The 21,796-nt window shown below is 42.8% G+C and overlaps 1 protein-coding gene across 1 annotated transcript in view; it reads left to right on the forward strand.

The window, feature by feature from the left end:
- QTMAN (queuosine-tRNA mannosyltransferase) overlaps positions 1-21,796 on the forward strand; it is a 145,975-nt gene that overhangs the window by 85,270 nt on the left and 38,909 nt on the right. The window contains exons 4-5 of the mRNA XM_075284532.1: positions 582-866; positions 19,650-19,759. Of these exons, the coding sequence (XP_075140633.1) occupies positions 582-866; positions 19,650-19,759 (395 nt within the window). The remainder of the gene's footprint in view (positions 1-581; positions 867-19,649; positions 19,760-21,796) is intronic.

A 21,796-nucleotide genomic window follows, 5' to 3' on the forward strand; every position in this document is an offset into this window, starting at 1 on the left:
TTGAATCCTAGGATACCCATTAAGACGCAAACAGATGTTAAGTTGAGAAGGGTTTGATTTGACGTGGAAATTTGTCCAGTTCGAGGTTCACAGGGTCTTGGATTGTCTTTCCATAACAAGTGCTGATCAATGATGTGCAAGTCGATCAGTGTTTGTGACGGGGTTTAAAGGAGTTGTCCAGGAATTGGACCAACCTGTGTGGAAGTCAGAGTAGGTATAAAATAAAAGAAACACAAATTCCCCTCTCCTTGGTGCTCCGTTTTCTGCTGCTGTTGTCCATTTAGGACCTCATTTCTGGAAGTCCTGCACCCCACGTGATCGCTGTGACCAATCAGTGGTTGGTGGTTTGGAACTCTTGACATATTTGAGTGATGTCACCAATCCCTCTTTAGTGACCACTGAGGCCATTGATTGGTGTCAGTGGTCACGTGTGGTCTTGGACTTCTGGCACAAGACTGAATGGACACCGTGAGATTGTCCACGCTCCTCTGCTAGTTTGTTGGCCAATCGCTGGGCAGATTTTTGTGGGGTCTTCTCTAAAAGGCTATAATAAACTAACTTTTTTATATTTTTTTGGTTAGCTTCCTCCCAGAACACAAGAAGACCCCACAGAAGATCACCATGGACCGCTTGGGCCACCACACAGATGTAGACGTCACGTCATTACAAAATCCAAAAATTTCACCTGCTATTTGTGATCAAATCGGAGAACCCAAGGCTCAACCACGGAAGGAATCCATCGGTATCACCATCTCCCCTAGTGAAAGTAGTCCCGAGGACGACGGCCAAGTGATATCAGAACCATCCTCCTCCGATTTCAACACCGAGTCTCCGAGGCCTCTGCATATTGTCTGGCCTCACAGATGGTAAGAATGTTTTTTTTGTTGTTTTTTTTTGCAATGTGCGATGACATATGTACATAAATATGTTTGAAGATTTATTTATATGTACAACACTATGGAATAACCAAGCCGACAAGCTGTTTCTTTTTTTTTTTCATTACGGTGGTGCTCGATGACTCTGTATCCGTCGCTTTCCGGCTTTGTCCTCCTCGTTTCGAGCGGTAATCCTGATTTTCATGCTATATTTTTATGTTGCACCAATTTTTTTTTTCTTCTTGTAAACTGGAGGAATTGTGACACATAATCACAACAGAACATACACTTATAAACTTTAGCTAGACCCGGAAAATAAATTAGGATTTAAAGAGGTAAAATGTCCCGATAATCTTGCGGTATTGGGCACGAACATTTTAATCTAGTTTTTATTCCTCGCAGTTAGTTTAATCTGCATGTGGCCTGATTAGACTTCAATTCATCCACAGATTATGGGCTGTTTATTGCAGAGATGCTGAGCTGATCACTAGGTCACATTTACTGAGAGCAAATGTTTGCAGGTGAACTAATAAGTATACCACACCGACAGGGTAAATCGCCTTTACAAAGGATTTGACTTCCAGTGCATAAATTCCAGAAGCTCTTGCAGATCATCAGCAGCATCTGCTACCTAAAGGGATTTTCATCTCCCTTTCTAAATGTTCCAACATTAAATTTAGGGATTGCAAGTCGAATCTGCCTTTTGGATTTGTTTAATCAACTTCACACGTCCGGTTACATGTTTCTATTTAGTTTAAAGAGACCTCTGTCGCTAAGACTTACCTTAGTGTCTCGAACTGCCACCGACAAAGCCGCATCTTGCTTGAGAATTTTGAGGGGTTTTCCAAAAATGATACAGGGTGGTCAGATAGCAGGGTGATCCAAAGATATCGAAACAGCAAAGTGGTTGGAAGATAGTGAGACAATAGGGGGGGTCCAAAGGTATGGAGACAACAGGGTGGTCCAAAGGTATGGAGACAACAGGGTGGTCCAAAGGTATGGAGACAACAGGGTGGTCCAAAGGTATGGAGACAACAGGGTGGTCCAAAGGTATGGAGACAACAGGGTGGTCCAAAGGTATGGAGACAACAGGGTGGTCCAAAGGTATGGAGACAACAGGGTGGTCCAAAGGTATGGAGACAACAAGATGATCCATAGGTATGGAGACAACAGGGTGGTCCAAAGATATAGAGACAACAAGGTGGCCCTAAGATATTGAGACAATGACATGGTCCAAAGGTATGGAGACAACAGGGTCGTCAAAAGATATGGAGACGACAGCGTGGTCCAAAGGTATGGAGAGACCTGAATAAAATGGTAAAAACTTGGCTCCAAGACAAAGGCTTTCAAAATGGTCACTGTATTACTTGTCGCCTTACCCTAAGCAACATAACACACACTGGATGATGTTCCTAACCACCATTTTCCATTTATTTAGATGTCTCCATACCTTTGGATCACCCTATATACTGATTACCTTCCTTAGGATGATATCTGGGGCCCTCATCATTCAGTTAGTTTAAGACACTGCAGCGTTCAGGCAAGTGCTGCAGCCTCTTCACTGAATACCAAGAACAGCCCCGTTCACTCACAGGTGATCAACAGGGGTCCTGGGTGTTGGGACACCACTGTTCATATATCTAAAGAACAGATCATCAATATAAAAGTGATACAATGTATACACAGTGACTGTACCAGCAGAATAGTGAGTGCAGCTCTGGAGTATAATACAGGATAAGTAATGTAATGTATGTACACAGTGACTGTACCAGCAGAATAGTGAGTGCAGCTCTGGAGTATAATACAGGATAAGTAATGTAATGTATGTACACAGTGACTGTACCAGCAGAATAGTGAGCGCAGCTCTGGAGTATAATACAGGATAAGTAATGTAATGTATGTACACAGTGACTGCACCAACAGAATAGTGAGCGCAGCTCTGGAGTATAATACAGGATAAGTAATGTAATGTATGTACACAGTGACTGCACCAGCAGAATAGTGAGCGCAGCTCTGGAGTATAATACAGGATAAGTAATGTAATGTATGTACACAGTGACTGTACCAGCAGAATAGTGAGTGCAGCTCTGGAGTATAATACAGGATAAGTAATGTAATGTATGTACACAGTGACTGTACCAGCAGAATAGTGAGCGCAGCTCTGGAGTATAATACAGGATAAGTAATGTAATGTATGTACACAGTGACTGCACCAGCAGAATAGTGAGCGCAGCTCTGGAGTATAATACAGGATAAGTAATGTAATGTATGTACACAGTGACTGCACCAGCAGAATAGTGAGCGCAGCTCTGGAGTATAATACAGGATAAGTAATGTAATGTATGTACACAGTGACTGCACCAGCAGAATAGTGAGCGCAGCTCTGGAGTATAATACAGGATAAGTAATGTAATGTATGTACACAGTGACTGCACCAGCAGAATAGTGAGCGCAGCTCTGGAGTATAATACAGGATAAGTAATGTAATGTATGTACACAGTGACTGCACCAGAAGAATAGTGAGCGCAGCTCTGGAGTATAATACAGGATAAGTAATGTAATGTATGTACACAGTGACTGCACCAGCAGAATAGTGAGCGCAGCTCTGGAGTATAATACAGGATAAGTAATGTAATGTATGTACACAGTGACTGCACCAGCAGAATAGTGAGCGCAGCTCTGGAGTATAATACAGGATAAGTAATGTAATGTATGTACACAGTGACTGCACCAGAAGAATAGTGAGTGCAGCTCTGGAGTATAATACAGGATAAGTAATGTAATGTATGTACACAGTGACTGTACCAGCAGAATAGTGAGCGCAGCTCTGGAGTATAATACAGGATAAGTAATGTAATGTATGTACACAGTGACTGCACCAGAAGAATAGTGAGTGCAGCTCTGTAGTATAATACAGGATAAGTAATGTAATGTATGTACACAATGACTGTACCAGTAGAATAGTGAGCGCAGCTCTGGAGTATAATACAGGATAAGTAATGTAATGTATGTACACAGTGACCTCACCAGCAGAATAGTGAGTGCAGCTCTGGAGTATAATACAGGATAAGTAATGTAATGTATGTACACAGTGACTGTACCAGCAGAATAGTGAGCGCAGCTCTGGAGTATAATACAGGATAAGTAATGTAATGTATGTACACAGTGACTGCACCAGCAGAATAGTGAGCGCAGCTCTGGAGTATAATACAGGATAAGTAATGTAATGTATGTACACAGTGACTGCACCAGCAGAATAGTGAGCGCAGCTCTGGAGTATAATACAGGATAAGTAATGTAATGTATGTACACAGTGACTGCACCAGCAGAATAGTGAGCGCAGCTCTGGAGTATAATACAGGATAAGTAATGTAATGTATGTACACAGTGACTGTACCAGCAGAATAGTGAGCGCAGCTCTGGAGTATAATACAGGATAAGTAATGTCATGTATGTACACAGTGACTGCACCAGCAGAATAGTGAGCGCAGCTCTGGAGTATAATACAGGATAAGTAATGTAATGTATGTACACAGTGACTGCACCAGCAGAATAGTGAGCGCAGCTCTGGAGTGTAATACAGGATGTAACTCAGGATCAGTACAGAATCTGATAAGTAATGTAATTTTTTGCTTTTCTTTATGTCATAGATCAATATTAATTTCCTTATAACAACACATATTTTTTTTCTTACTTTTTAACACCCCTAAACATAAAAATAGAATAATCCAAGACTCTGCATTTGCAACTCCATTCCCCTATCAACTATTCAGGTGAAAGCAACTTTAGGGGTTAATTTTTTGGCAGCCTCGTTAATAATTTGCATGAAGCAAAGCAAATCTAATTTTTTGAAAATTAGCAGCATGACCTTAATATCCATTGTGTGCGGGTACGCGCCCATCAACCTATACGAGGTGCGGAAGTCTATTCAGTCTTTGAGTTAATTATTGTGTAAGTAGATGACGGGGGGGAGGGGGGTGGAAAAAAATAAATAAATAAAATAAAAAAATAAATAAAAAAAAAAGCTGCCTCAGCACAAGCAAATGCCAAAATGCAAAGCAACACATTCATCCTTTAGGGTAATATACTAGAACGGTGCAAAGTTAGACGCCGGCATGGCAGCCGCACAAGCAGCATTAGGGCTAATTTTGAAAATCTAGCGTGCAGTCAATTTTACCGACGCCTGGGGACATACAAGGTAGAAGCTGACAAGAGAACTCATTTTGTTTAGGTTATTTAGTGCTATGCATCATCCGTGGGCTCCTCCGTGACACGCGGCGATATAAAGCCGAATATTATCACACACTAAAAATTTATGTTGACATTAGATATTTGTTCAATATGTCAGCAGTATTACTTTCATAATCAAAAGAGTGAGGGTAGAAGGAAGGCGCGCGCTCGCAGAGATCTATCTTTTTAATAACGCTCTATAAGGTTAATATAGTTTACCTTTGAGAGTATACAATGAAAACAAGCAGGGTTAGCAGGAAAAATGACAGAATCCATCCACCCGAGCTGTTTGTTTGCCATTACCTATGTGAACCATGTCGGTTCTGTGGCCCGCATCTGATAGCTATTTGTTGTACAGAGAACACAGCATTAAAAAAAAAAAAAAAAATCAAACTCTTAATACTATTGTGTGCCCATAACCATCTGTCACTGCTAGCCTGGAGATGAGGGAAGATTACCAGGAATAAACACGAGGCTGCAGAGCATTGGTAAAGCCTTGAGGCAAGAAACTCTTGTGGGGACATCAAAGACATTCTAATTCTGAGGCAGTCAAGGATTACAGTGTGTAACCTGTGCTGACAACAGATAAATGAGTGACAATATTGTGCCAGAACGGCTGGCTCCTTGCATCCAGCGCGGGCCACGATGACGACCACAACGGCGACGAAGATCTTTATCTTCACCGATGGACTCTGCTGGGATAATTTTATGATAACAAAAATTTTTTATTATTTCTTTTTTTTTTTCTTTGCAAATGCCACCGGGTCTTGGAAGACATTTGCTAGCTACGGGGGTAGCAATCAGTTTCTTTAAAATTCACTCTTCCAAGCCCATTAGAATCCTTACACAGCAAGGCTCTTCGACAAGTATCCGGAGTCTATGCAAATATGAAGGATTGAACTCCTGCCCTTTAATGTTAGGATGCTTTGTCATCTGATTTATGGAAATGCGCTCGGGAGAGAGGCCGTTTATTTTTTTATTTGATTTCTTTTTTTTTTTTTAATTGGTGAATATAAATTACGAAATAAAAAGATTCCGGTGCAGGAGGGGGGGGGGGGGAACGTCCTGCGTTGTCTTGCGCTCTGAGTTATTGGTTTGATTATAGCAGTAGGAAGGAGATGATCTGTCCATGATAGGGGAAGGAAAGTTGGCTGAAAGTTGTAAAACTTTTTTGAAAATTTGAGAAGTGTTAAAATGGTCACGGTGTTCTTTTAGGAACATCACGGATTGCAGAAGTGAACTTGGGGGCACCACATGAGATTTGAGTTTCTTAACATTGAGGTGTGTCTAAGCTAGTAAATGTAGTTACACCCTAGAAATGACCAACTGAGAGCTGATAATAGTGGGAGCCTCTGTATGGAGAATCTTCCTATCAATGTGCTCTTACAGGACCAGGAGTTTTCCAAAATTTCATCCATAGATTCATTAGAAGCAAGGGGAAACTTATTTGTGGATGGCCTTGCAGTCTCCTTTTTTCATGGGACAGATCTTATTTCCCTGATATACATGACCTCTCTCCATTTTCCTTTCCTCCTCTTGGTTTCCTTCTTTCTTCCTCATTCCCTCACTCTATCCTTTTCTTGTCTGCTCCTCATCCCTTCCCCTTCCACCCCTCTTTTTTTTTTTTTTACCTTCCACTTTCTTTTCTTTCTTTCCTTTCCTTTCCTTCCTTCCTTCCTTCCTTCCTTCCTTCCTTCCTTCCTTCCTTCCTTCCTTCCTTCCTTCCTTCCTTCCTTCCTTCCCTCCCTCCTTCCTTCCTTCCTTCCTTCCGTTCTTCCTCCTTCCCAACCTTCCCTATTCCCTCTCTCCATTTTTCCCTCTTCTCATCCATCCTACTCTTCCTTCTTCCTTCACTACGTCTCTTCTTTTCCCTTCCTTCCTTCCTTATTTCCGTCCTTCCTCTTTCCCAACCTTCCCTACTCCCTCTCTCCATTTTTCCCTCTTCCCATCCATCCTACTCTTCCTTCTTCCTTCCTTCCTTCCTTCCTTCCTTCCTTCCTTCCTTCCTTCCTTCCTTCCTTCCTTCCTTCCTTCCTTCCTTCCTTCCTTCCTTCCTTCCTTCCTTCCTTCCCTCCCTCCCTCCCTCCCTCCCTCCCTTCACTACACCTCCTTCCTTCCTTCCTCCCTTCCCTTCTCCTTGTGAATATAATTTTTTCTTTTTTTCACTCCTTACAACAAACTCAGATGACACATGGACAGAAATGACATGTAAAGCTTTTGACGTCTTCAGTGCCATCCTCCAGTTTTTGTTGCTTCCATAAGGGGGGATCTTCCAGAATGTTTACAACTTGTTACATGGCAACATAAGAAGATTGTGAGTGGTCGGGAAGTTCCGGAGGTCGCGTACATTACATTGATTATTACCATTAACGCTCTTCTTCCTTTTTGTAAACTTTACGGCATTGATAGGAATGTGTTCAATTAGTGTATAGAGAATATCCTGATAATGCGCCGGTCCGCACGTCCAGGAGAGCGCCGCAAGAATCGTATCATATTATTTCTCTGTGTTCTCCTCAATACACCGAAGAGCCATTACTGAGAGACGGGAGCGAGTTGTCGGGATTTGTATAGCATCCTATATATACTGGCAGTACCACCGTATAGTATATATTAGTATAGCACTCCATACCAGAGGTACATGGCTCAAAATCGGCGCCAAGAAAGCGGAAAAATCAAATATTGCAACAAACATAATAGGAAAGTATCTTATATGTCATAAAAAGTCACAAGTAGGTAGAGAGGACCACTAAACCCACTGGCCCATGCAAAACATCCTATGATAAATGTGTGAAGGGTCGAAAAGTAATTGGGGGGTCTCTTACCCCTTTATGAATAGAGAGGTCGTCACCTATGTGAGCAGTTGTCTCTTACCTCTCCATCATCTATAGGACTGATAGAGATAGGTGATTACAGTGCCCAGATATCTTCTTCAGGCCGTCATGCTTGGCCACCGCTCTTACTGGGGGACACGAGACCCCCATTGTTGTGACTTGTAGAGCTCCTGATGATCCAAATTCTAGGGACATGAATCCCATATTTCATGGAGAGGTAATAAATGATATTTGTAGGTCAACCATAGTTCGGCAACCAATCACAGTGCACAAAATCTGTGTGTCGGGAGGGTTCAAGAATTGTGTTAAAAATGATTTTTTAAAAAAATTACATAATTGTTTCCTTATTTCATCCGTAATAGCTTTCATCATCTTTTTACATCATTTCCTGACAGATTTGGGCCTGTTCACTACTATATTCAATTTCTCTTAAAAAGTGTGGCATTGGGAAATGAGTCAAATTCAGCAATTGCACCTACAAAAGTCGCATTTCTAAGCGCAAAATTACCGCACTTCTAAAAAGTTACATTATACAGTTATGTGCTATTATATTATTATATACATTGGTGTAGATTTGACTTATGCCTTGTATGCCCATTTATTGTCATACAAGGTGTAAAAATCAAATTTTTTTAATTTTTTTTATACAAATAAGATTTTTACCCCAAAATTGTATCCTTTTCATTTCGTTCTTGCTCTTTCCACTTTCCAAAAAAATGGGGTGTGATGATGGAGATCAGGGGTTGGAACTATTATGATCTACACCAGATATCTGATACCGTACTACACCATCCAGATTCGCCCGACCTATTTAGTATAACTCGCTCCATTCTGGCACCCGGCGTGTACCTGATTAGGGTTGAGTGATTGGAAAAGATCGGATTCCAATCGGCGATCGAACAAATTTCACGATTGGCTCAACCCTAAAAGTGACTTTTCCCATAGAGAAGTATTGACTACGGTTGAGGGATCGGAAAAGATCGGATTCCGATCGGCGATTGAGCAAATTTCACGATTGGCTCAACCCTAAAAGTGACTTTTCCCATAGAGAAGCATTGACTACGGTTGAGGGATCAGAAAAGATCGGATTCCGATCGGCAATCGAGCAAATTTCACGATTGGCTCAACCCTAAAAGTGACTTTTCCCATAGAGAAGCATTGACTACGGTTGAGGGATCGGAAAAGATCGGATTCCGTTTGGAGATCTTGCAAATTTCACGATCGGGATCGGCTGGAAAATGATCGGAAATCGGATTTTAAAATCGATCCTGAAATCTCAAGATCGGCTCGGAGCTTCTTGATCATTCAGGTGCGCCTTATGCCCGTCGGGGTCTTTATGAAGAATAAATTCCCCTCAGTATTACTAATATTTTATTTGGTAACTCGGTAATTAAGAAGTTAAAAAATTTGCAACATAATCGAAAATGGAATTACTTTCAAGTGTGAATAAGTACCAACAAACACAAAAAAAAATTGGAATTTTTTTTGTATAAAATTTGACAGGAATTTCTTCTTTTTTTTTTCCCTCCCTCCACCATCTAATCATTATTTCATTTCATTCTTTTCCCGCTCGTGTCACCAGATCTTACAGGCGTCTTCACATGTTGTAAGTTAAATGTTCACATTACAAATCCTATATCTAGTCTGTCACTGTTTTTATCATTATGCAAAATGGTTTAAAAAATTCATCTAGTAATGTAATGTGTGGATCTCGGAGAACAAAGTGGATTTTCTTTAGTGAATACTGCAAAAGCTCTCTACGGATACATCTTAAAGGCATCATGTTTTCAATAAACTTCAAAACACTTGCACTTTTTTCCCAGTGAAATGAAAGGATATTCAAATAGGATGCGAATGGCTTTGAGATGGAGAAAACTAATGAAGTATGCATGCCGTATGACACCAAATAGGATTCTTCTCTTATTAGATATTAATTAAATCAATTATGAATTCATGGCGAGAGTGGAAAATAATAGGGGCTGGTGTCCGATAGCATATCCATACCCGAGCCCTATTGTCTTTATATCAACGCATGGAGAGATTTACTCTCTGCTGACCGGGCGATAACAAGAGTGACCTCCACACTCCCGATACACATATTTGTGTGTGTGTGTGTGTGTGTGTGTGTGTACACTCACCGGCCACTTTATTAGGTACACCTGTCCAACTGCTCGTTAACACTTAATTTCTAATCAGCCAATCACATGGCGGCAACTCAGTGCATTTAGGCATGTAGACATGGTCAAGACAATCTCCTGCGGTTCAAACCGAGCATCAGTATGGGGAAGAAAGGTGATTTGAGTGCCTTTGAACGTGGCATGGTTGTTGGTGCCAGAAGGGCTGGTCTGAGTATTTCAGAAACTGCTGATCTACTGGGATTTTCACGCACAACCATCTCTAGGGTTTACAGAGAATGGTCCGAAAAAGAAAAAACATCCAGTGAGCGGCAGTTCTGTGGGCGGAAATGCGTTGTTGATGCCAGAGGTCAGAGGAGAATGGCCAGACTGGTTCGAGCTGATAGAAAGGCAACAGTGACTCAAATAACCACCCGTTACAACCAAGGTAGCCAGAAGAGCATCTCTGAACGCCGCACAGTACGTCGAACTTTGAGGCTACAGATGGGCTACAGCAGCAGAAGACCACACCGGGTGCCACTCCTTTCAGCTAAGAACAGGAAACTGAGGCTACAATTTGCACAAGCTCATCGAAATTGGACAATTGAAGATTGGAAAAACGTTGCCTGGTCTGATGAGTCTCGATTTCTGCTGCGACATTCGGATGGTAGGATCAGAATTTGGCGTCAACAACATGAAAGCATGGATCCATCCTGCCTTGTATCGGTAACGGTTCAGGCTGGTGGTGGTGGTGTCATGGTGTGGGGAATATTTTCTTGGCACTCTTTGGGCCCCTTGGTACCAATTGAGCATCGTTGCAACGCCAAAGCCTACCTGAGTATTGTTGCTGACCATGTCCATCCCTTTATGACCACAATGTACCCAACATCTGATGGCTACTTTCAGCAGGATAATGCAATGCCATGTCATAAAGCTGGAATCATCTCAGACTGGTTTCTTGAACATGACAATGAGTTCACTGTACTCCAATGGCCTCCACAGTCACCAGATCTCAATCCAATAGAGGAGCATCTTTGGGATGTGGTGGAACGGGAGATTCGCATCATGGATGTGCAGCCGACAAATCTGCGGCAACTATGTGATGCCATCATGTCAATATGGACCAAAATCTCTGAGGAATGCTTCCAGCACCTTGTTGAATCTATGCCACGAAGAATTGAGGCAGTTCTGAAGGCAAAAGGGGGTCCAACCCGTTACTAGCATGGTGTACCTAATAATGTGGCCGGTGAGTGTATATATATATATATATATATATATATATATATATATATATATGTACATGATGACATGTGTGGTCTTTCCACAAAAAGTGGTAAAAGTGCTTCCCCAATGCCCTATAAAAGAGGCTACTTTTGGGTAGTGTACTTGCTAAAAAATCATTGACCATTAGATATGCCTCTACAAAGACGTTTTGCCCAACTTAAAGGCTTTGAGAGGGGGCAGATTGTTGGATTGAGGGAAGCAGGATGGTCGTGTCAAGAAACTGGCCATTCTGAATTAATTGTTAGGAGGTGTCGGGGTCAGTGGTTACGTGAGGACACCCACACACATGGTTCTGGATGGTCCAGGCAGACCATCCACCAAAAAGATCCCATAGTTTCCTCATCCACCATCTAGATACAGGAGGCACCTTCATTATACACCCCTGTATCTGTCCGCACCAGGCACTCAGAAGGAAGTTAGGTGTCATGGCACTCGTTATGTGTCCTTCCATTGACAGTCACTTTGGGTTACAGCTGCGTTATGGATGAAAAACCAGGACTGTGTCCTCTTTAGCAATAAATCCAGGATTTATTTGGCATCCGCCAAAAGTCTGGATAAAGTATGGAAGCTGTGGGGTGAGCGCTTCAATTTTGCTTTTGCTGTGGAGTGTCACACTGCCCCCTGTTGGTGTGGTGATCTGCAGAGCCATCGCTTACGACAGTTGGTCGCCCCTAGTACTGATACAGTCCTATGAAAAAGTTTGGGCACCCCTATTAATCTTAATCATTTTTAGTTCTAAATATTTTGGTGTTTGCAACAGCCATTTCAGTATGATATATCTAATAACTGATGGACACAGTAATATTTCAGGATTGAAATGAGGTTTATTGTACTAACAGAAAATGCGCAATATGCATTAAACCAAAATTTGACCGGTGCAAAAATATGGGCACCTCAACAGAAAAGTGACATTAATATTTAGTACATCCTCCTTTTGCAGAGATAACAGCCTCTAGTCGCTTCCTGTAGCTTTTAATCAGTTCCTGGATCCTGGATGAAGGTATTTTGGACCATTTCTTTCTACAAAACAATTCAAGTTCAGTTAAGTTTGATGGTCGCCGAGCATGGACAGCCCGCTCTCAAATGATCTGAAAACAAAGATTGTTCAATATAGTTGTTCAGGGGAAGGATACAAAAAGCTGTCTCAGAGATTTAACCTGTCAGTTACCACTGTGAGGAACATAGTAAGGAAATGGAAGACCACAGGGACAGTTCTTGTTAAGCCCAGAAGTGGCAGGCCAAGAAAAATATCAGAAAGGCAGAGAAGAAGAATGGTGAGAACAGTCAAGGACAATCCACAGACCACCTCCAAAGAGCTGCAGCATCATCTTGCTGCAGATGGTGTCACTGTGCATCGGTCAACTATACAGCGCACTTTGCACAAATAGAAGCTGTATGGGAGAGTGATGAGAAAGAAGCCGTTTCTGCACGTACGCCACAAATAGAGTTGCATGAGGTATGCAAAAGCACATTTGGACAAGGCAGCTTCATTTTGGAAACAAAAATTGAGTTGTTTGGTTATAAAAAAAGGCGTTATGCATGGCGTCCAAAAAGAAACAGCATTCCAAGAAAAACACTTGCTACCCACTGTAAAATTTGGTGGAGGTTCCATCATGCTTTGGGGCTGTGTGGCCAATGCCGGCATCGGGAATCTTGTTAAAGTTGAGAGTCGCATGGATTCCACTCAGTATCAGCAGATTCTTGAGAATAATGTTCAAGAATCAGTGACGAAGTTGAAGTTACGCCGGGGATGGATATTTCAGCAAGACAATGATCCAAAACACCGCTCCAAATCCTCAGGCATTCATGCAGAGGAACAATTACAATGTTCTGGAATGGCCATCCCAGTCCCCAGACCTGAATATCATTGAACATCTGTGGGATGATTTGAAGCGGGCTGTCCATGCTCGGCGACCATCTAACTTAACTGAACTTGAATTGTTTGTCCAAAATCCCTTCATCCAGGATCCAGGAACTGATTAAAAGCTACAGGAAGCGACTAGAGGCTGTTATCTTTGCAAAAGGAGGATCTACTAAATATTAATGTCACTTTTCTGTTGAGGTGCCCATACTTTTGCACCGGTCAAATTTTGGTTTAATGCATATTGCACATTTTCTGTTAGTACAATAAACCTCATTTCAATCCTGAAATATTACTGTGTCCATCAGTTATTAGATATATCAAACTGAAATGGCTGTTGCAAACACCAAAATATTTAGAACTAAAAATGATTAAGATTAATAGGGGTGCCCAAACTTTTTCATAGGACTGTATAAGGACACTAACAGCTCAGTGATATGTACAGGACGTCCTACCACTGCCACATGTGTCGTGTTTCGTGGACAACTGGCGCCATCAGGATAATGGTCGCCCACACATACAAGAGTTCCCCAGGAATGTTTCCATCAGATTACTGGTCCTGCCCAGTCACCAAATGTATAATCAATTGAGTATTTATGGGCCTTCATCAACCTACGAGAGTGCAGGATCTACAGGACCCGGTATAACGTGTGGGTAAATGTGCCACAGTATACAGAGCCTGTATACCTCCATGTCCAACGGTATCTCACTATTTCCAGGCTAGAGGTGGCAACAGGGTCCTACAACCTGCGCCTAATTGTCCAGTTTTCCCCAATAACCTTCCCATTTGACTGTAATATTGTCATCACTACCATAGATAATCATTACAATCACACCGAGGAAGCTTCACCAGGTCAACATCTCTATCAAGTGTGTATGTGTATAGCGGAGTTAGGAAGAATAGCTGGACATTGTCTTGGTACCTTAAGTGATTTTTACCTTCTCGTGTAAGTTTCCATGTAGTTTTTACATGTGCTGTATATGGCGTCATAGACGAGGTGGCTTGTCCCTACATGACTCTCTCAAACTGCCAAAGACAATATTACCGACTAATGGAAGACATATTTATTTCTGATTTTGTTCTAATATTCGACCTCATCTCTGCTTCAAACTACAATCCTTCTACTGAATATTCCATTATCCCAAGATCTGCATTTCAGCTACAGGTATGTTATCCATTAGCCAGAATACTTGGGACTTACGGTTTTCCGGATAAAAGTTTTTCTTCATAATTTGGAACACTGGAGTATATTTACAGTTTAACCCCTGATATACGTGTCATGGCTCCGGCACAGTTTTCCATTCCATGGCTTTCCGCTTGGTGCCAACTAAAAATACTATTTACATCTACAGAGGATCGGCCTTGTATGTTCCCTGGTTGCCGTCTTTTTCACATACTTTGCTGGCAAGCCCCGTCTTACCTCTACACCACCAATCCATTTCCATGTTTCCATGTCTAAGACTCTAGAACTCCTGACATTGTCTCACGCCGACATGTTTAGAGTTGTCGTTTCACCGCCGTTGGAGACTTCTAGGCAATGGACCATTTGATGACTACGTTGACGCAAATACTCAGCTTGTTGGCCACTGTCTGCTTATTTTGTGCAAGAGCGGGGTGTGTTCTTGACGTGGCTGTAGATGTAACAATAGTCATTAAAGATGTTTTGCTGGTCTGATGGTATCATCCCAATTATCTTCCAATGGCAGATATTGAGGGAAATCCAACATGACCCATTGAGGAATAAGCTGCCTGAGATAGAAATTTATTTCAAATCCTTAAAAGTTGAGTCCTAACATAGAAAGTGATACGTCTTACAAGTCTTCTGCCACTTTGTTTCTTTATCCTGCCCAGGTCCCTGCTGGTTTCTCAACAGAAAATATCCCTTTAGCCAATCAGTGGCCAAGACAGGTCACCACTATGGCCAGTGACCACTAAGCGGGCATCTACAGGCAGCTTTTTGTGTGTCTAGGATGGCCAATGGCAGATTTGGAATTGAAGCAGTTGGGAATTATTGAGGAGTATCACTTTTTTATGTCAGGACCCCATTTTTAGATGTGCTAAGTATATTTTTATTGTGAGAGGTGGTCTGTGGATACTGTATATCCACCAATATGGGCCACTTAGTGTTGAGGTTCCTTGGGCCCACCAGATAAAATGATTCTGGAGGCCACCCCCTTGCAAATAGATCATAGAAACCTTCCAGTTCGGGCATTCTCTGATGGACTATTAATTTTATTAGAGTATGGACTCGCCATAAGATCCCCCGTTACCATGGTGGGTCATTCCAACACTTTGTCCAAGGGTTAGACAATTTCTAGTACCGTATTTTCCGGACTATAAGGCGCACATAAAAACCTACGATTTCCTCAGAAATCGTAAGTGCGGCTTATAGTCTGGTGCGCCTTATATATGGATGGAAGCGGCGGCAAAGTCTGTGTGCCGCTTCCATACATACATAAAAGGCACCGTAAGGGTGCATTCACACTACGGAAAGCCGGCGTGTATCACAGCCGTACACGCTGGCGTTACAGCAGGGCTGCCGGACACTTCCTATTCATTTCTATGGGAGCGCTCGCATGCCGGCTCCCATAGAAATGAATGGGAAGTGTCCGGCAGCCCTGCTGTCACGCCGGCCTGAAACAGAACGTGAAACTTACCGAGCGGTGCAGGGCGGGCGGGCGGGCATTCAGGCCTCCACTTCCTCCGGTGCTCGCGATCTGATAATGGCCTGGGCGCATTCGCAATATCATAATGCTTCTACTACGGCTACTGCGCATGCGCCCAGGCCATTATCAGTTAGCGAGCGCCGGAGGAGGAGGACGGAACATCGGAGGAAGAGGAGGCCTGAATGCCCGCCCACCCTGCACCGCTCGGTAAGTTTCACTTTCTGTTTCAGGCTTTTATTTTAAAACGGGGGGGGGGGTTGTTTAATCTAACTTTTACGGTTGGGCTCTATCAGCATGATTTTGCTGATAGAGCCCCTCCTCGCCTGCCGAGCGCTTCCAATAGAAGCGGATGGCACGCGGGGGGGTTAAGCGGCCGCTGGCAAAGTCTGCCTGCCGCCTCTTTCAATAACATATAATGCGCACCGGACTGCGGCTTATAGTCCGGTGCGCCTTATATATGAACCGAGACAGACTATAAGGCGCTCATGGGCAATGCGCCTTATAGTCCAGTGCGCCTTATAGTCCGTAAAATACGGTAGACCTACAACAAAGCAATAAAATGGAGATTCCCTTTAATATTTATCGTCCCCCAATTTTTTTTTGCCTTCCAGAAGTCCCATCCCCCTCCAATTGTCCAAAAAACTCAACAACCATTGGGCACCAGGTAGACATTTTGGAATGTTTCCTTGCCGTCAGCATTTCTCTATTTTGTCTTTCCTGCAAATTCTTTGGTGTGAAAATCCAATTCTTTCTGAAACGAGAGGGAAAAAAAAAATAAATCGGGGGAGTCGGCGGAGCCCGTGTCCTTGTTGCTCTGGCAACAGATTTATTTATTAAAGGGTAGAAATAAAATGAGCTAATATACCACATACCTGCACATCGACAAACTCCTATTTCAGCTCTAGTTGACAATTAAGTCCTGGACAGCTACAGCCAGGGGTTAATGTTACTCATTAGAAGAACTGGGTCATTACTAGCAAATCAAGCCACTTACTGCAGCCGGGCTTAAAATGCAAAAAAAAATTCCCGCATCTCCACTAGTGAGATTTTTATGTTAATTAACCTTACTTTCTATGATTATATATATGTATATGTACTGGGCTGTGTATCAGTTAATTAAAAAAAAAAAAAATAGCGCGTTTACTTCTTTCAACTCGTTATTTTTCCTTGTCTTTGAAATGGTTTCATTATTTCATAGCAAATGCTTGTGTCTATATGACAAGCAAAACGGGTATTAAAACTAAGAAGAGACACATCATGGAAATCAGTTTGATCACAGGGGAATGAGCAAATAAAGCTGCGGAAATGGGAAGAAATAAGCTTTGCTAATACCTCACCTAAGGAGCGTGATGGAAACCCGGCAGAGACGGGAGATTTTGTAGGTGTTGCGTGGCTGTGTGTTTATGCAGCACTTGACCTTCAACAAGGGGAAGTTGGTTGCAACTTTGTAGAACTTTTTGCTTCTTGTTTGTTTTTGTTGTTTTTTTCTTTCCACAAGCCAAGGTGACTTTCAGCCGTAGCATTGATAGGGAAGGGCAACTTGATCGACAATTCATTTTTTGGGATGCAGGAACGCAGAGACGACAACCTGGTAGGGTGATAATAAGGTGTGTCCTTAGAGACAGGCTGTTCATCGGGTGACCGGGTTAGGGGCCCTGTATGGATTATACCACCAGTTGGGGCCCCTAAACTGCAGTGCACTATGGCTATTATAGCAGGGGTGTTCTGCTGATCATAGGTGTCCCAGAACCCTGCTGTTCATACATTGGGGGTTGTGGGGGGTTAGACCCCACCATCCACACATTGTGGTTCCCAAAACTTAGATCCCCCTATCCTAAGGACACAAGTATAAAATAGTGGAGATCCTCTTTAAGGGATATACATTGTGTTCCCACCAACTCTAGATCTCTACATCCTTCAGTAGGTACCCCAATGTGAGACCAGTTGGAATTTTTTCTATTGCCTACCGTTCTTGAGTAATTGGTGCCAATAGGTTATCACCCAATATGCTAATAAGCCTCTCTACTGTCTGGTGGGCGGTTTTTTTGTAGAGCAGACAGTCCAGGACGGCCCAACTGACAGTAGAAAACCTATTTAGTGCTGATTTCAACATCACTGATTACTCAGGAATGGTGGGAAAATTCCAACTGTGACCTAATCAGTGAAGCAGTTCCTATAGAGTATGCAAAGAGGTGGTGAAATGTCCTCCTTAAAGGGGTTGTCCGACTAAATTGACTTTTTTTGAACAGCTTAGAATGGCATAAGTTTTGACACTGTCACAGATAATGTAAAATATGACCCCCATACACCCACTTACATGTTCAAGTGTTACATGTCACATGTGTACATGTATAAGAGGGTCCTGGATGCCCTTCTTGAATTAAGAATCTCCGAGGCTACGGGAGTTAGAAATTTTTGGGATAGGATGTTGATCCAGAGACTTAGTCCAATTGTTAGTTGGGAAGAAACTTTTTCCTCTGATCGGGCAATTGGTGTCAGCCTTGTGGGAAGGTTTTTGCCTTCCTCTGAATCAATTGGGTAGGTTTATAAGATGGATTCATAATGACATAGTAGATGAGGTTGGATGAAGACATCATTCCATCAAGTCCAACCTATAACCCAATAATCGCCTACAGTGTTGACCCAGAGGAAGGCGATGGACTTGTGTCTTTCTCTAACCTTATCTGCTATGTTACTATGTTACTTTTTTAAAAACATTGAGTCAGTCATTCTTTACAACAATGATGCACCTTGCTTTCCATGGAGAAGCCTGCTCTTCGCCATCCAGCACATCCATCTTTGGTCAAATATGGTCAAACTATTTCCCAATGTTTCATCTTGGGTTCAGATATTGTGGTGTTTTCATCTTGTCAACCTAATTTTTGAAAAACTACACATTCAGGATGTACTAAACATCCTCATTATCTCTCTATAGGAAGCCATCCACGTATAATTTCCCAGTCTGAAGTCAATTCTCTACTGGTTTTGCCTTCAGAGTTAATGGGTACTGACTTTTGATACCGACTGTCTGTCTGTGCGCCTTTACTATTGCACTGGGGAAATAAATGGGAGCAGAGGTTTCGGAGGTTCTATGAGTTATGGCAATTATTAAAATTGTTTGCAGCATTCTCAACCACCGTTACAATATTTTCCCTCTGATTTTTGTGTCATCCCCCCTACAAGATCTGCAACCGAACCCCCAGCTGCAGTCATTTATCTCTAACTGGCATTTTAGCCTCAATTTTCCTTTTAACCTACTCGGAAATCTACTAGCTGGTAATATCAACTCCACCGCGCGGCTGAGACGTCTTCGCTTGATCATTCAAGAAAACTTCTCTTTCCAAACTCTTTTCTCCCCGACATTTCTCTCGATTTGCTAAGCGTAGCCAAGAGCATCGAAGACGTAGAGCTGTGGTGTTCCAACAAAGATCTAAACCTTGTATTACCTGGAGAGAAAACTCCTCTAAATGGAAAAACAAGTGTTACGTTATCTAAGCATTAGCTCCGATGACCGCGTGAACTCTTCAACTTCAACATACACTATGGAAAAACCTTGATTGTGCAATGATCAGAAGCCAATGGCTCCCAGCTACAGAATACTCATAACCTTCTCCGCAGTCAAGGAGTGAAGAGCCGGGGCCACAGGGCAAAGCATTAAATGCTTTTGAAATACCTCCGGCCCCCGAAACCCAAAAATGATATCCTTAGAACAGAACCTCGGCCATCTCCCTTGTGTGTTTTTTTTATCTTCCCAAGTAAACATGTATTCTTTTTCCTTTTATTTTAGGGAACATGATAAAGATCCGGAGACTTTCTTCAAAATTATGATGAAACTGAAAGACCAGGGGCTGCCGTTCCGCCTGTCGGTGCTCGGGGAGACGTTTACTGATGTGCCAGGTATATATATGTATACAGTTTCAGCTCTTATTACGGGGTATAATTACGTGGACTTTCACAACAAGTTATTGTATTTGGATATGGCTGAAGTCTTTCTATGCTCAGAGTTTTCTTACCAGGTCATCGGAACCGATCAATTGTGAGTATAGATAAGATCGCTTGGACTTACATGGTATTCTCCAAATCAAATCAAACAGGCTTTATTGGCATGTCCGAATAGATGTTTGGCATTGCCAAAGCTAGTAAAGTGAGGGGGGGAGTTGGAGTCGGGAAGGGGGGGGTGGGGGAGTGGTCGATATGGGGGGGTGGGGTGGTTGATTTGGGGCATAACAGTCCGTAGAGTCTCATCTTCCTCTTAGTTGGTGGCTGCTATATGGGGAGGTGGGGTGGGTGGTTTGGGGTATAACAGTCAGTGGAGTTTCATCTTCCTCTTGTTTGGTGGCAGATGGACACGTATTAGGCAGTGATCTCCACAGTGGCCGCCTCTTCTCCCAGTAGGATGTAGAGTTTCCTCTTCTCGTCTGCAGATATGAAGTCTGGGATGTGGGCAGAGAGTCTTTAGAAGTAGACAGCCCAACTCCACTTTTGGAACCAAGGGGAACATACCGGTGATTTGACTACTATGGGGGTTGTATCTTGGGAATGGAATGACAACTTCAATTGACTCTTTACCGGGCAACGTGATCCTGCACAAGATGGCTTCTCTGTATTGCAGTTTTTAACGCAACGTGGCCATGGGATTCACATGATCCCCATCCACTTTGCAGAAACTGTACAATGCCACGATTTTTCCCGTGGCGTTTCCGCCATGGACCAACCCAAAGCACGAGCAGAGGAGAAGATCAGTCTGAAGGTCACCTTGCCCTGCTTTTCTTCAAGTATAGGCCTATAACTGAGACCAAAGGTACTGATGAGAATTCACATCTGGAGGAACGCGCCGGCTTAATTTTTGAAAGGGTGGATCACCGATAGATCTTTGCTCAGACCTTTGTGTCATTTTCTTCCTCTTTGATGAGATGACAACTGGGTGTTACTGGCCGGGGATGCGTTCCTGCCCGTATAAGGCTAAGGCCCCACGGGACGATACACAGCGCTAAAGCACTGCGGGAAAAACCGCGGTGGCAACGTATTCCAGTTTTTACTGCAGCGCTTTGAACAGAAAGTTCACTGAGTTTTCCTCAGTTGACTTTCTGTTACCATTATATTTACAGGGAAGCTGCCGGCATTTCCATAGATATAATTGACATGCTGCGATTTCCAAAAATGCGCCGGTTTTGGAAATCACAGCGTGTCCACGCTACGGTTTTTAACGCAACGTGGCCATGGGACTCACATGATCCCCATCCACTTTGCAGAAACTGTACAATGCCACGATTTTTCCCCTGACGTTTCCACCATGGACCAATTGCAGTGTTTCCGGCCCGTGGGTCCCCGGCCTAAAACTGTTTAGGGACACACCCCTTTGACAAGAGTAATGGTCACACCCAGAATTATCTATCTTTAGAGTAGACCATCAATATGGGGCCAGTTGGGGCCCCTAAACTGCTGGGTAGTATGGCGGATATAACAGGGGTGTTCTGCTAATCATGAGGGTCCCAGAAATTTAGAACCCTACCGTTCACATATTGGGGGTTACCGGTTAGACCCCACCATCCAGACATTGCGGTTCTCGGGAATTAGACCCCCACTGTTAACACATGGAAGTGTCAAATAGCAGAAAACCACTTTAAGCGATATACAATGTTGAACATGGCGGAGTCACATACTGTCATATGTGCGGTTTCGGAGTCGCCACTGATGTATACCGCAATCTCTCCATCATATAACTGCAATACCTTCACCGCTGTCATATAATGCACAATATGAATGGACATGAAATATGGATGAGTTTATATACCGGACGTGTACTCTCCAAATATATTTAAAGACAATGAGTTGCTTTGTTTGTTCATTGCTTTGGGCAAAAGATGTTTATTGGATTTGTCGAGTGGTTTTAATATTATCGCTGCAAAGTACAATTCTCGGGGAAATTTTCAT

Source organism: Leptodactylus fuscus, chromosome 8 (genome assembly GCF_031893055.1).
Source record: "Leptodactylus fuscus isolate aLepFus1 chromosome 8, aLepFus1.hap2, whole genome shotgun sequence".
In the NCBI taxonomy this organism is placed as follows: Eukaryota; Metazoa; Chordata; class Amphibia; order Anura; family Leptodactylidae; genus Leptodactylus; species Leptodactylus fuscus.